Source organism: Chiloscyllium plagiosum, unplaced genomic scaffold, assembly GCF_037043375.1.
Source record: "Chiloscyllium plagiosum isolate Xiang-an unplaced genomic scaffold, Cpla_swu_hap1 HiC_scaffold_8, whole genome shotgun sequence".
NCBI classification, from domain to species: Eukaryota; Metazoa; Chordata; class Chondrichthyes; order Orectolobiformes; family Hemiscylliidae; genus Chiloscyllium; species Chiloscyllium plagiosum.
The window spans coordinates 85,125,003-85,137,931 of NW_028270146.1; the positions used below are offsets into that span (position 1 = coordinate 85,125,003).

Genomic DNA, 12,929 nt, shown 5'->3' on the forward strand with positions numbered 1-12,929 from the left:
TACAAGTGCACCTTATCAAGAACATTCAGGATCTTATAAACTTCAATCAGATCATCCCTCACTCATCTGAACTTCAGTGAAAGCAAGACCAACTTGTCCAATATTCTCTGTACGACAACACATTTACTCCAGGTATCAATGCAGTAAACCTACTCCAAATTGTATCTGGTATATTTACATCCTCCTTTAAATAAGGAGACAGAAACTGCACCCGGTATTTCAAATGTGATCTCACTATATAAGCGTAATCTTCTCACTTATATATTCAATTCCTTTCATATTAAATGATAACGCCGTTATCCTTCTTAATCAATTGATGTACCTGCATTCTAAGCAGAAGTGGGTACTGCAGATGCTGGAGATTAGAGTCAAGATTAGAGTGGTGCTGATGAAGGGCTTTTGCCTGAAACGTCGATTTTCCTGCTTCTCAGATGCTGCCTAACCTGCTGTGTTTTTCCAATACCACTTTAATCTTGTACCTGCATTCTAACTTTCTGTAACTCATGCACTAGAACACCTAAATTTCTCCACACTTCAGAATTCTGCAGTTGTTCTCCATTTAAGTAACACTTTTTTTTACTGTTCCCACCAAAACAAACAACATTTCATTTTCCTACATTATGCACCATCCACCAGATTTTTGCCACTCATTTAACCCATCTATATCAGTCTGACTCTGCAGCTCTGCTATGTTGGCTCCACATCATAATTGCCTACCCCTTTTTGTATCATCTGCAAACTTAACTACCATGCTTTCATTCACATCGTCTAATTCAATCATATAAATTGTAAAAGGTTTATGTCCAGTACAGGTTCCTGTAGAACTCCAGTGGTCACATTTGCAAATCTGAAAATGACCCATTTATGTATAAGTCCCTGTTTTCTGTCAGCCAGCCAGTCTTCTATCCATATTAGAATGTTACCACTGTTCCATGAGCTTCTACTTTGTGGACTCACTTCTTTTATGCAGGATTGTTACTCTTTCAAGAATTCCAATAAATTGGTTAAACGCTATTTCCCTTTCACAAAAGCTTGCTGACTCATAAGGATTCTATGATTCTTCCCAATCATCTTGAGTTTTATTATCCAGTTTTAACCTCATTAGTAATTGATTGTAATACCCATTCACTACAGTAGACATCAAGTTAACACATCTATGGTTTCCTGATTACTGCCTGTCTCCCTTCTTGAACAGATATTTGTTACTTTCCATTCTGATGGAACTCTTTCAGAATCAGATGAATTTGGGAAAATTAACACCAATGTATCTTCTATCTCATTAGCCACCAGTTGGTAGGGATTTAGCATTTTTCCGTAAGGTCAGGGGGCTCACATTTCCATTTTGGCATCTAGGCATGTGCAAGTGTTTGAAGGAAATGGGATTATACAGGAAGTAATCCTAAAATAAAAATTTCCAGTTCCGTTCCTCAATCTACAACAGGTTCATCACAGCTGATTCTGTACCATTTCATCCTAACACCATTTTCTATGGTGAGTATTTCACTTATACTTAGTGCGTAAAGCCTGTTTACTGTCCACAAGACACAACACTGGAGTGTAATGGATAATTGCCTGGATAAGTGTAGCTCCAACAAAACTCAAGAAGCGTTACACTAGCCAGTTCGAAGCAACCAATTTGACTGACATCTCAACCACTACCTTCAGCATTAATGTTCACTCCCCACCACCACTGATGCACAGTGTGTACAATCCACAAACTCACTTCTACCACCTAGAAGAACAAGAGGAACAAATGTGTATGAGTATCAAACCTAGATGCTCTCCTTTAAGCTACACACCATTCTGACTTGGAAAAATACTGTCTTGCTTGACTGAAACTGGATCAAAATCCTGGAACTCCCCCAGCACCTGTATACTCCACCCCAATAACTGCAACAGTTCAAGTAAATCGTTCACTACCAACGTCCCAAGGGCAATTAGGAATGCGCAATAAATACAGGCCTAGCCAGTGATGCGAAAAGCCTGCAAACAAAACAAAGAGGCACAAGATGAATCATTCAGATATATATGCATTTATAGAGAGAGATATATCCAAATTATATACACATAATGGTCAATTCCTGAATATCAGGCACTGTATACTGGCAAACTAACCTGATACTGCCTTATCATGCCACTTTCTGATTACATTTTCCCCCATTTGAAGTATTATACCAGCATTAGTTCTCAAATCAATAAAAATATTTATGATATGCACCTGTTGGAAATAATCAATGGTGACAAAAGCAATAAAGAAGTGGGTGATGTTTAGCCTTAACATTACTGCACAAGCACTAAAGAGGTGTGACTCATTCCTTAAGCAATGCAACAGGTAAAGTCACGTCAAGGGGAAGCATTGTTTGAATGCCAGTCTGCAGGGGATGGTTACGGCTGAACTACAATGTTAGTAATTAATGACTAGTTGAATTATCAAGTCAACTGTAACATTGTTTCCATATTTTCTTGAATGTGGAAGTTCCTAAGACATAAGATCGTACAAGGTGTACATTTAAACCACGTCGGGCTTTTGGAAACACTTCATTATCTAAGTGGGTCTTGGTCAGCTTTTGCAGAATGCACTTGCTCTGTAACTAAACAATGACATAATTCACACAATCTCAGTTCTGACAACTCACTGTGGCAATGCTCAGTGCTATGTTCAATGTATCAGAAACAAGTAATTCTACTTAAGGAAATATCAGTAAAGTTACCATAGTCCTGCTCTCTCATTAGAGAGAGAGAATTGGTGGGTGGTTTAACCAAAGGGTCACAACAGGTGAGGGGAGAGGTTGAAAAGGAAAGTCTTCCATGGTAAGCCAATGAGGGGTTTGAACCCACGTTGTTGCTATCGCCCGGCATTGCAAGCCAGCTGTCTAGCCAACTAGTCTGGGGAAGGTCACTGGACCCAAAATGTTAACTCTGATTTCTCTCCAGAGATGCTGCCAGTCTTGCTGAGCTTTTCCAGAAATATCTGTTTTTGTAACTGACCCCTGTATTAAGGAAATATACGTACTTGTGAAATGAAACAAACACAAATTAAAAGAAAGTATTTAAGCAGTAGACCACTTGTCCCCTTGAGCCTGCTTCATCGTTCAATATGTTCAGTCTGATAATGACTCTATATTGTCTTTAAATTATCTGCACAAGTTCATGTACACAACATCACTTTCGCTATGTTACATTCAAAACAATTCCAACGATACATTAATTTTAAATTTTAATGTCTTAGCAAGTTAGGTGCAAACGCTGAACTTTTATCATGGATTAAGATAAACAATGGCTGTGCTTTTTCAGTGCTGGTCTTGTAAATATCAAATATTAACACATCTATGAGGATATCAGCAGATTCAAAATTTACAATCAGGAATTTACATGGGAGGAAAAATATTGGGCAGAATCTCGCAGTGGCCTGAATGACATGAGCTATAGTGAGAATTTTGGCAGTATCACCTGGGAACTCCAATGGGGCCTATCTCAACATGCCAAACAACTCACTGCTTCTTTTAGCTAAGCTCTGGATGTAGAGGTGAGATTCTCATTAGGCTGTGGCAAGTTGCTATTAAGGGGGAGTGTGGCTTGTTGATTACTTTATTCACTGCAAACCTCACTTCATTAATATCCAGCTTTCTGCGTACTACCTGCTATGAGCCAACTGGATGCTGAGATATTTGAAATAGAAATCAGTGCAGGCACGCACCTGGAGACTTCAGCTCACCACTTGCTCCAAAAGACTCCATGCTGGACACCAGATCCCAACAACAGTGGCTAGCACTGCTGCCTCACAGCGCCAGGGACCCATGTTCAATTCCAGCCTCGGGTCACTGTCTGTATGGAGTTAGCACATTCTCCCCGGCTCTGTGTGGGTTTCCTCCAGGTGCTCCAGTTTCCTTCCACAGTCCAAAGATGTGCAGGTTGGGTGAATTGGCCATGCTAAATTGTCCATAATGTTCAGGGATGTGTAGGTTAAGTGCAATAGTCAAGGGGCAAATATAGGGTAGGGGAATGGGGTCTGGGTGGGTTAAATTTTGGAGGGTTGGTGTGGACTTATTGGGCCGAAGGGCCCTGTTTCCACGCTGTAGTGATTCTAATTCTAATTTCAGAGCATGCATTCCAGGCACTAGCCACAAGTACAGCTTCTAAGAACCGCATGGCACACCTCTGATTGACTTACAGGACACTCCTGCACTTTAGTGCTGCACCTGGGAGCACAAAAGCAAAATTCATTGTGATGCTGCAGAATACACACTGTGTGGTCAGGAACATGCATCCAACTCATGGACTCGACTGAGCTGTTCACTTCCTCTCATAGCACTCACAAGCTTTGAGTCTAACTGGATGTTTACAGTACCCTTGCCTTTTTGTGCCTGCCTCTCAGCAAGAGATACCAGGCTCACAGTATCGCTGTGCAGTTTAACATAAACACAAAGCTATGAAGCTTGTCATGGTTGTCAGCAGTCATCAGTCAAATCAAAGCAGATAGTCTTCAGTTAGGGGGTCCCAGCACACCAAGTTACCAGCCCAGGAATTTGGACATTGATCAGCCAGTCACTCAGGACAGTTACTGTCAGGATGCTATCCACAAGAGTGCAGACAGTGTGTTTCTTCTCAGCTGGTGATAATATAATTTACTTTTCAGCAGATTAAGAGATCGTCTCAACCAAAGATGAGCAAAGGGCTTTCATTTCAGGAAGGTCCACAGTGATCAGATACTGACTCTGAACCCACTTTCACACATTTGACAAGAATATCATTGCAAGCTATATATAACCTGATCTGACCATAAGTTAACATTTGATGCTGTGGTTGACAAACTTTTCCATCTATAAAGTCATAATGTCTATCTCTGCTTTTTACTTGGGGACTACTAGCTTGAAGGGATCGGAGCGATGATAGTCTGGCTTTTCTATTCAACTCAGATGTCAGTCACAAAACTCCAGATTTCTTTGGTAAGGTCATAGCTTGGATTCTAGATGGAGAGACACTCATGTCTTGATAAATGTGGCATCTACTGGTGGCAATTACTTTATGGGCCTGGATTTGAAGTTAGTATTGCCCATTTGGCAGAACTGATAGTCATTCTTGTTTGGACCCCAGAAATGTTCCAAACCAACTTAAAATTCCGATTAAAAAAAAACAAAGAATTGCGGATGCTGGAAGTCAGAAGCAAAAACAGAAATTGCTGAAGAAACTCAGCAGGTCTAGCAGTATCTGTGAAGCGAAATTAGAGTTAATGCTTTGGGTCCAATTATCCTTCTTCAGAACTAATTGTGGCTAGGAAAGGGTTAGCATATATAAAGAGTAATGAGTGGAAATGAAGCCCAGAGGGTGAAAAGAGCACTTGGACAGACAAAGGAATGGGTAATGGTCAGCCTGGGAGAATCAATAGCTGTTAAAGGGGACCATCAGTGGCTGACAATGGAATGGTTGTGGCAGGAGCCCATATGATGACAGGGCCTGTTGTGGATGGACTGGGAGAAGAACATGGGAGAGTTTGCTCAGGCCCTAAAATTATTGAACTCGATATTGCATCCTGAAGGCTGGAGGGTCCTCAAGCAGAAAATGAGACTCTGTTCTTCCAGCTTTGCTGGAGCACTGCAGCAAGCCTGAGACAGAGATGTTGGCCAGGGAACACGGTGGTGTGTTAAAGTGGCAGCCCACGGGAAGCTCAGAGTTATTTTTGTGGACAAAAATTAAGTGTTCTGCAAAGCACTATAAATCTACCTAGACTATACATCCCCACATCCCCTTCCTGAAAAGACTCCATTCCATTCTCCCAGTTCCTCGATCTCCATTACATCTGTTCTGATGATGCCACCTTCCAGCTGTTTCCTTAACCAAGGATTCCCAACCATCATGGTTGTCAGTGCCTTTAGTCATGTCCGACCCATCTCCTGCACTTCGGCCCTCACCCCCTCTCTTCCCTCCCACACCAGCGATAGGGGCCCCCTTGTCATCACCCATCATTCCTCCAGCATCCACATCCAGAGGAATATTAGCCACCTCCAGCAGGACGCCACCACCAGACACATATTCCCCTCCCCCTCCCTTGTCAGCATTCCACAGGAACCGTTGCCTTCAGGACACCTTGGTCCATGCCTCCTTCACTCCCAACAACCCCCACAGCCTCATGGTACCTTCCGCTGCAACTGCAGAATGTGTATCACCTGCTTGTTTACTTCCTCCCTCCTCTCAGTATCCGAGGGTGACTTATCTGCACTTCACTCATTCCAGTCTACTGCATTCACTGTTCACAATATGGTCTCCTTCACATTGGGGAAACAAAGCATAGACTGGATGACCACGTTGCTATCTGCAAAGATGATACTGTGCTTCCCGTTGCCTGTCACTTCAACACACCATCCAGTTCCCTGGCTGACATCTCTGTCTCAGGCTTGCTGTAGTGCTCCAGTGAAGTTCAGTGCAAGCTGGGAGAACAGCACCTCATTTTCTGCTTGGGGATCCTGCAGCCTTCATGACTCAATATCGAGTTCAATGACTTAGGGACTTGAGCACATTCTCCTAAGTCCTTACCGCAACCTCTACATATCATACCTTGTCATCACATGGGCTGCTACTACAACCGACCCATTGTTAGTTACTAATTGTCACCAAGACTAGCAGCTAATCATTCCCTCAGGCTGACCTTTACCCAATTCCTTTGTCTAGGAGAAAGTGAGGATTACAGATGCTCGAGATCAGAGTGGAGAAATGTGATGCTGGAGAAGCACAGCAGATCAGAGTCAAAACTTGTGGTGCTGGAAACACACAGCAGGTCAGGTAACAGATCAGAGTCGAAAGGTATGGCCAGGTCTGCTGCCTGACCTGCTGTGCTTTTCCAGCGCCATACCTTTTGGACTCCATTCCTTTGTCTACAGTACTACTGCTGTCATTCTCTGCAATCCAACTCCACTTATCCTTTGCTCCTCCCCCTCCCCATCTTCCTTGCCACAAGCTGGCCTGAAAAATGGTCACTGGACCCGAAACATCAGCTCTGCTTTCTCTCCACAGATGCTGCCAGACCCGCTGAGTTTCTCCAGCAATTTCTGATTTTGTTTAAAATTCCAGTCACACAGCGAATGTTACCACTTAATATGGGCAGATGAGATTAAACAACACGGGGAGTACTTTACACTTAATGCAGAGGTCATGTCAGAGTGGAACAGAATTGCAGCGACGGACTAGAGAGCAATGGTCTTGGATTCAGGATATCCAGCCTCTGCATCCCCCTTCCTCAACAAAATATGACGGGCATCACAGCACGGTTGCCGACAGTCGAGCTCGACATCCCATGACAGTAGATCTCCTGTCAGGAATAGTTTACAAGCAGACAGTCAGAATGTCCAAATCTGCAATCCTGCACGCATCAAAGACTTGAGCTGTCTTGCACAATGAACAGGCTAATGTCGTTATTGCAAAACAAAAATTGATGTTCATTGCTTGGCCAGGCTTGACTGATGACACAAGGTCTAGAACACTGGATCTGTCATCTAAACCCACCCAGCCCCGGCTGTTAATGCTGACCTGTGGGCATTTTCTCCAGTTTGAGGAGATCAGAGGAACGTGAGACAACGGAATCAATGAATCCACCAAGCGTTCCTCTGAAGGAGTGTGGTGCAGTAATATCAGGATGAAGGGGGCAATAGGATTGGCACATAAGTGCCGAAGAACGAATTGCTCGAGCAGACTTAATTCATCTTCATTAGGATTCTCTGTACGCTTTTCTAAAAAAAAAGTGCAATCCAACTCTTGTTGCGCGACCTTCCTTACTGTCATCCCCTCCCCACACCTGATCAAAGTTAAACAAAGCATAACGAGAAAGTAGCAAGTTGCTCTCTCTCTGTGTGTCTGTCTGCTTTGACATCAGGGCTCGGTTTAACAGCGGGTCAGCGGGGAAGCTCGACCTGGGATTGGGGGGGGGGGGAGGTGTGGAGAGAGGGTGAGGGCGGGTCGGAGGAGCTGTCAATTAGAGAGCGTCACTGACTGGCCTCAATCAGAGCGGAGTGAAAGGGGGAAGCCCAGGACCAGGGAAAGATAGAGAGAGAAACCCGTTCCCCACTCTGCTTCTGTCGCTGTGACTAGTTTGACAGTGTCTTCAAAAAAAAAGGAGCTGCACAGTTAAAGGGAGAGGTGATTTAAAAATAAGGAAAAACAATTCTCCTCAATTTTGTTTTGTTAATTCTGAAGGGAATTTTAATTTGCTACAAGACTGGGAATAACTTGTTTAATTTTTGTTTTAAATATTTAAAGTTCAGATTTTGTTTTTTTTTGTCTGAAGCGGAGGAGGAGGGGGTGAGTTTGCAGTCGGGAGGTTCTCCTGCGCTTGTCATGTGGAGCCAGCGGTGTGAAGGTGCCGGGTTGCTTGCGGTCTGCCTGTTGTGGTCGGGCTGCTGGGGACAGAGCCGAGAGTGCCCGCCGTGCGAGCGGCAGAGCTGCGCGGAGCCCCCGGCTTGCCCCGGGGGACGCCTCCTGGACCCGTGCGGCTGCTGCCCGCTGTGCGCCCGCCAGGAGGGGGAGGCGTGCGGCGACACGGGCTCGGGCTCCGGCAAGTGTGACACCGGACTGTGGTGCGTGGCCAACGCTGAGGAAGGCGAGGACGGCGGGAGCAGCTCCGGGCTTGACCGAGGGCCGCCCGCGGGGGTCTGCAGAGGTGAGAGGCGCAGTTTTGCCCAGTCTGCTCTCCCGCACTTCTGCCCTTCCCAACTTGGGTGCACACCGCTGCCGTGTTTGAAATAAAACACTGACAAATCGGATTAAGGTGCCTGTCGGTTGCACACCTGAAAGCCAGCTTTACTTACACGTTTTAATTTTAACGCGACCTGCTGTAAACAAGCAACCAGATTTAAAGCAAATCTTGTCCAATTTTAACTCCAAAGGTACAATCTTTCTGCTCTTTACCTGTCAAAGCTTTGCTGAGTGCTTTCCCCATGCTGCTGAATGATTGATCCTGTCCCATTGAAGTCAGTGAGTGATGTGTTAAAGATGCACGTAAAGGAACTTTCAGCAGAAAGTGTTTAGTGCGCGCTGGACTGGTGTCTGAAACTTTAACTCGTGTCGGTGCGGTTTGCTCGAACGTGCTTTTTGCATATTTTGCAGTTCAAGTTGGAGCTGAGGCTAACCCGCTTTTTTGTGTGTTTTGAAACTTCCCCCATTTGAACGTGAGCGTTTAGCACCGAGACTCGCCTGCTCGTCCCAGCTGCGAGGTTTGATGATTGTCAGTGGGGCATTCGTTACAATTTGTAACCAGTTTCATGTCCAGTCAATACGAGAGCACGATATGAGATAAAGCTAGCTCCTACCTCAGCATTTTTAAATATTTTTTTTAAAAAAGTCTAAAGAACCACGTTGAGACGGAGCAGTAAAGGCTTTGCTGTGCTGAAGCTTGTCAATATTTATGTATGGCAGCTGGGATAGTGAGTTTAAACCAAACCCACGGCTCTTCTAAGGATAACTGCGTTAGTATATGAGAAAGGGCAATCCGAAAGTACAAGGAGAGGCTTCATTGCCCCAGGAGGATGAACAAATGTTTATTTTCTCAATTCACCCCCCACACTTTGTTTGTGCAGAAAATGTATTGAAAGTGTACTGGCTGCAAGTTTCCAGATTTCTTTTAAAATACCTCCTTTTTTTTGATGTAAATCTGCATTGAAAAGATTGCACGTTTTTAAACTCATTAGAGGGTTAAAGTATTTCGTTTGCACATCTGGCTCTTTCGCGAGACTACAGGACTCTTAAGATAAAGGGGAAGTCATAACGATGGTGCAAACTGCGTATTAATAGAGATATTATTGTGTAAACTTCCCACTATCTCGGGCATTGTATCAAAGTGGAATTCCATTGTATGATTCATAGATTTTTGTTGAGAATGACTTGTTTATTTTTTTGATAACTTTTTGAAACAATATGGATATTTCATGAATCATTTGGATTTGCAATATTTTAATGTCTCCCATGAGCGTGAATTGGCAAGTGTCATTAGCAATGAGTGATGTACAGAGAGCTTTTAGTGTGAATGTAAGTGCCCATCAACACTGCTAGTGGGGAATAGTGGGGTTTTTTTCTGGGTGCACAGCTTCTGATTTTACTTTGTCATAGGTTGACTACCAGGTTTTTAAATAGACAAAAATTTATTCACAAAATTACACAAAGAACAGAATAAAGAATCCCTACAGAACACAACGTATCCAACTAGACTTAATTCTGCTGTTCCGAATATACACAACAGTACCAAAAAGCAACCCCCCCCCCTTAAAAAACAGTGATAATGGAACAGATGCTTATAGGTTGAAGTTAGAAGGGCAGAAGGAGAGAGAGTTTAGCAGCCTGTGCATTGAGCTATACCTGTAATCTGTTATTTGATGCCTTTAGACTCTTTAAATGTTTCTGTGCTGCTGGAAAGGAAAATACATGGAAGTGAGCGGACAATGGGTTCATACAGTAGGTAACATAAAAACACAATGCTGGAGAATCTCGGTGGGTCTGGGCAGCTTCCAAGGAGAGAGGAACAGAGTTAACACCTCGAGTCCTGTATGACTCCTTCAGAACTGAATGGTATTGAATTTAAAACCAAGACAGAAATTGCTGGGGAGAAGCTCAGCAGGTCTGACAGCATCTGTGAGGAGAAATCAGTTAACGTCACGGGTACAGTGACCCTACCTCAGAATTGATCCTGAACTTGAACCGTTAATTTTTTTTTTGTTCTGGACCGATGCTGCCAGACATGCTGAGTTTGTCCAATAATTTCTGTTTTATTTCAGGTTACCAGCAACAGGTCTGCTTTTTTGACAAATTATGTGCCTCATAACATACACAATCAGAAAGCTAAATATGCAATATTGAGAAGAAATTAACTTCAGTCTAACTTAGCTTCTTTCTGGACTTATTTGAACATTTAGAGAGAAAAGATTGAGTGAAGAAATAAAAAAAAAAGCTGAAACCAGTATCACAACTGCACTTTGAAAATCTCAATAATTCACTATTTGAAGCAATAAAGCATTGTTTTTCAGAGGCAGGGAGGCTGACTGTAATTAACACTTCATTTTTTTTTAAAAAGATACTTATTTTTTGTGATGAGTTTTGTTTATAACTAAAATGCATGTAACATCAGCTACAGGTCATTTGATGTATTGATGTGGCAAAGCATCAGGATTCCACTTCTGCAAATATAATGGTGAATGGCTGACCTTAGACTGCAGCCTCTGATTTTGGTGTCTGCATTTGTGCATTTGTCTGAAATTGTAATGCAGTTTGGGCATATAATGAGCATGATCAGTATCACTAATACACTGTTAGTAAATTTTGTTGCAGTATTAGTTTGATTCTAAAAGTAATGCACATTGTGGATGCGCATGATATAGCCTAAGTTGCCAGTTTGTTTTCCATCTAAGTAAAATCATTTTCCAGTATCCAGATATGGAAATGCTGTACTAATTGAGTGTTCCACTGTGGAATGACCAATTGATGAGGTATTAAGCCAGAACCTGCCTTCTCAGAAGGAGAGAGAGAAAACAGGGAACTACAGGACAGTTCGTCTAATGGCATATATTGGAAAATTGATGCTGTCCATTCTTAAGTGACAACGGGGCATTTAAGTTGTAATATGGTTAGCCAGAATAAACATAGATTTGCCAAATACTTTCCCCCTCCTAAATAGAGGTGGGTCAATGGTTAGCACTACTACACTAAACCACCAGGGACCCGGGTTCACGTCCAACCTTGGGTAATTGTGTGGAGTTTGCATGTTCTCAGAGTACTTTGGTCTCCCCTCGGTCCAAAGATATGTGGAGGTAGATTGGCCATGTTAAATTGCCCTATAGTGTCCAGCAATGTGCAGACTCACTCGGATTCTGTGATAAACCTATTCCAGTTTTTTTTTGAGATGCCATTAAGAAGGGAACCTGAGAAATCAGTTGGTTTGGATTCTCAATGAGAATTTGATAAGATAAAGGTAAATTTTCCATAGTTCTACTGTACCTTTAGAGCTACTTTTCTCGTTGGAGATAACTGGTGGTGTTCTAAGCTGAGGGTCACCATGCCCTCGGGCAAGTGAAGAGTTGAGAAGGCGAGTCCTTCGAGGTTACTGCTTGACAAGAGGACACTTGAACAGTTATTGAACAATATCAGGCCTCAGTGGGCTTATAGCTAGTAGGAGGGATGGAGAATTGGTTAAAATGCAGAAAGCAAGACTCTAGGAATGAACTGATCATTATCAGGTTGTAAACTGTTACCAGTGACGTAGTTGAGAGTGTGGCACTGGAAAAGCACAGCAGGTCAAGCAGCATCCAAGGAGCAGGAGAATTGACGTTTCGGGCATAAGCCCTTCATCAGGAATGAGGCTGGGAGATAAATGGGAGGGGGTGGGGCTGGGGGGGGAAGGTAACTGAGAATGCGATAGATAGATAATTGGGGAGAAGATGATAGGTCAGAGAGGAGGGTGGAGCAGATATATGGGAATGACTATGGACAGTCAAGAGGATGATGCTGTGTTGGAGGCTTGGGACTGGGATAAGGTGTGGGGAGGGGAAATGAGGAAACTGGTGAAATCCACATTAATCCCATGGTTGCAGGGTCCCAAGACGGAAGATGAGGTGTTCTTACTCCAGGCATCAGGTGGTTAGGGTTTGGCGTTGGAGGAGGCCCAGAACCTGCATGTCTTAAGGGGAGTTGGTGTTCAGCCACAAAGTGGTGGAGTTGGCTGGTGCAGGTGTCCCAGAGATGTTCCAGCACCCCAGACTCTACTCTGATCTCCAGCATCTGCAGCACTCACCTCCACCTACCAGTAAGGTGGCATATGGATCAGACCTTGATCTTTTTCCAATATATATTAATGACCAAATGGAAGATATTAAAGTTTATTGACAATATAAAACTAGTTGAGAAAGTTTGTTGAGAAGATGTATTGTGAAAATACCTGTGGATGGGGCTTATGTGAG

General features: G+C 43.3%; 1 protein-coding gene across 1 annotated transcript in view; it reads left to right on the top strand.

Annotated features, from left to right (window-relative positions):
- Positions 1-8,021: 8,021 nt before the first annotated feature.
- LOC122553776 (cysteine-rich motor neuron 1 protein) overlaps positions 8,022-12,929 on the top strand; it is a 240,517-nt gene continuing 235,609 nt past the window's right edge. Inside the window, exon 1 of the mRNA XM_087990059.1 lies at positions 8,022-8,647. Within this exon, the coding sequence (XP_087846185.1) occupies positions 8,326-8,647 (322 nt within the window). The 5' untranslated portion in view covers positions 8,022-8,325. The remainder of the gene's footprint in view (positions 8,648-12,929) is intronic.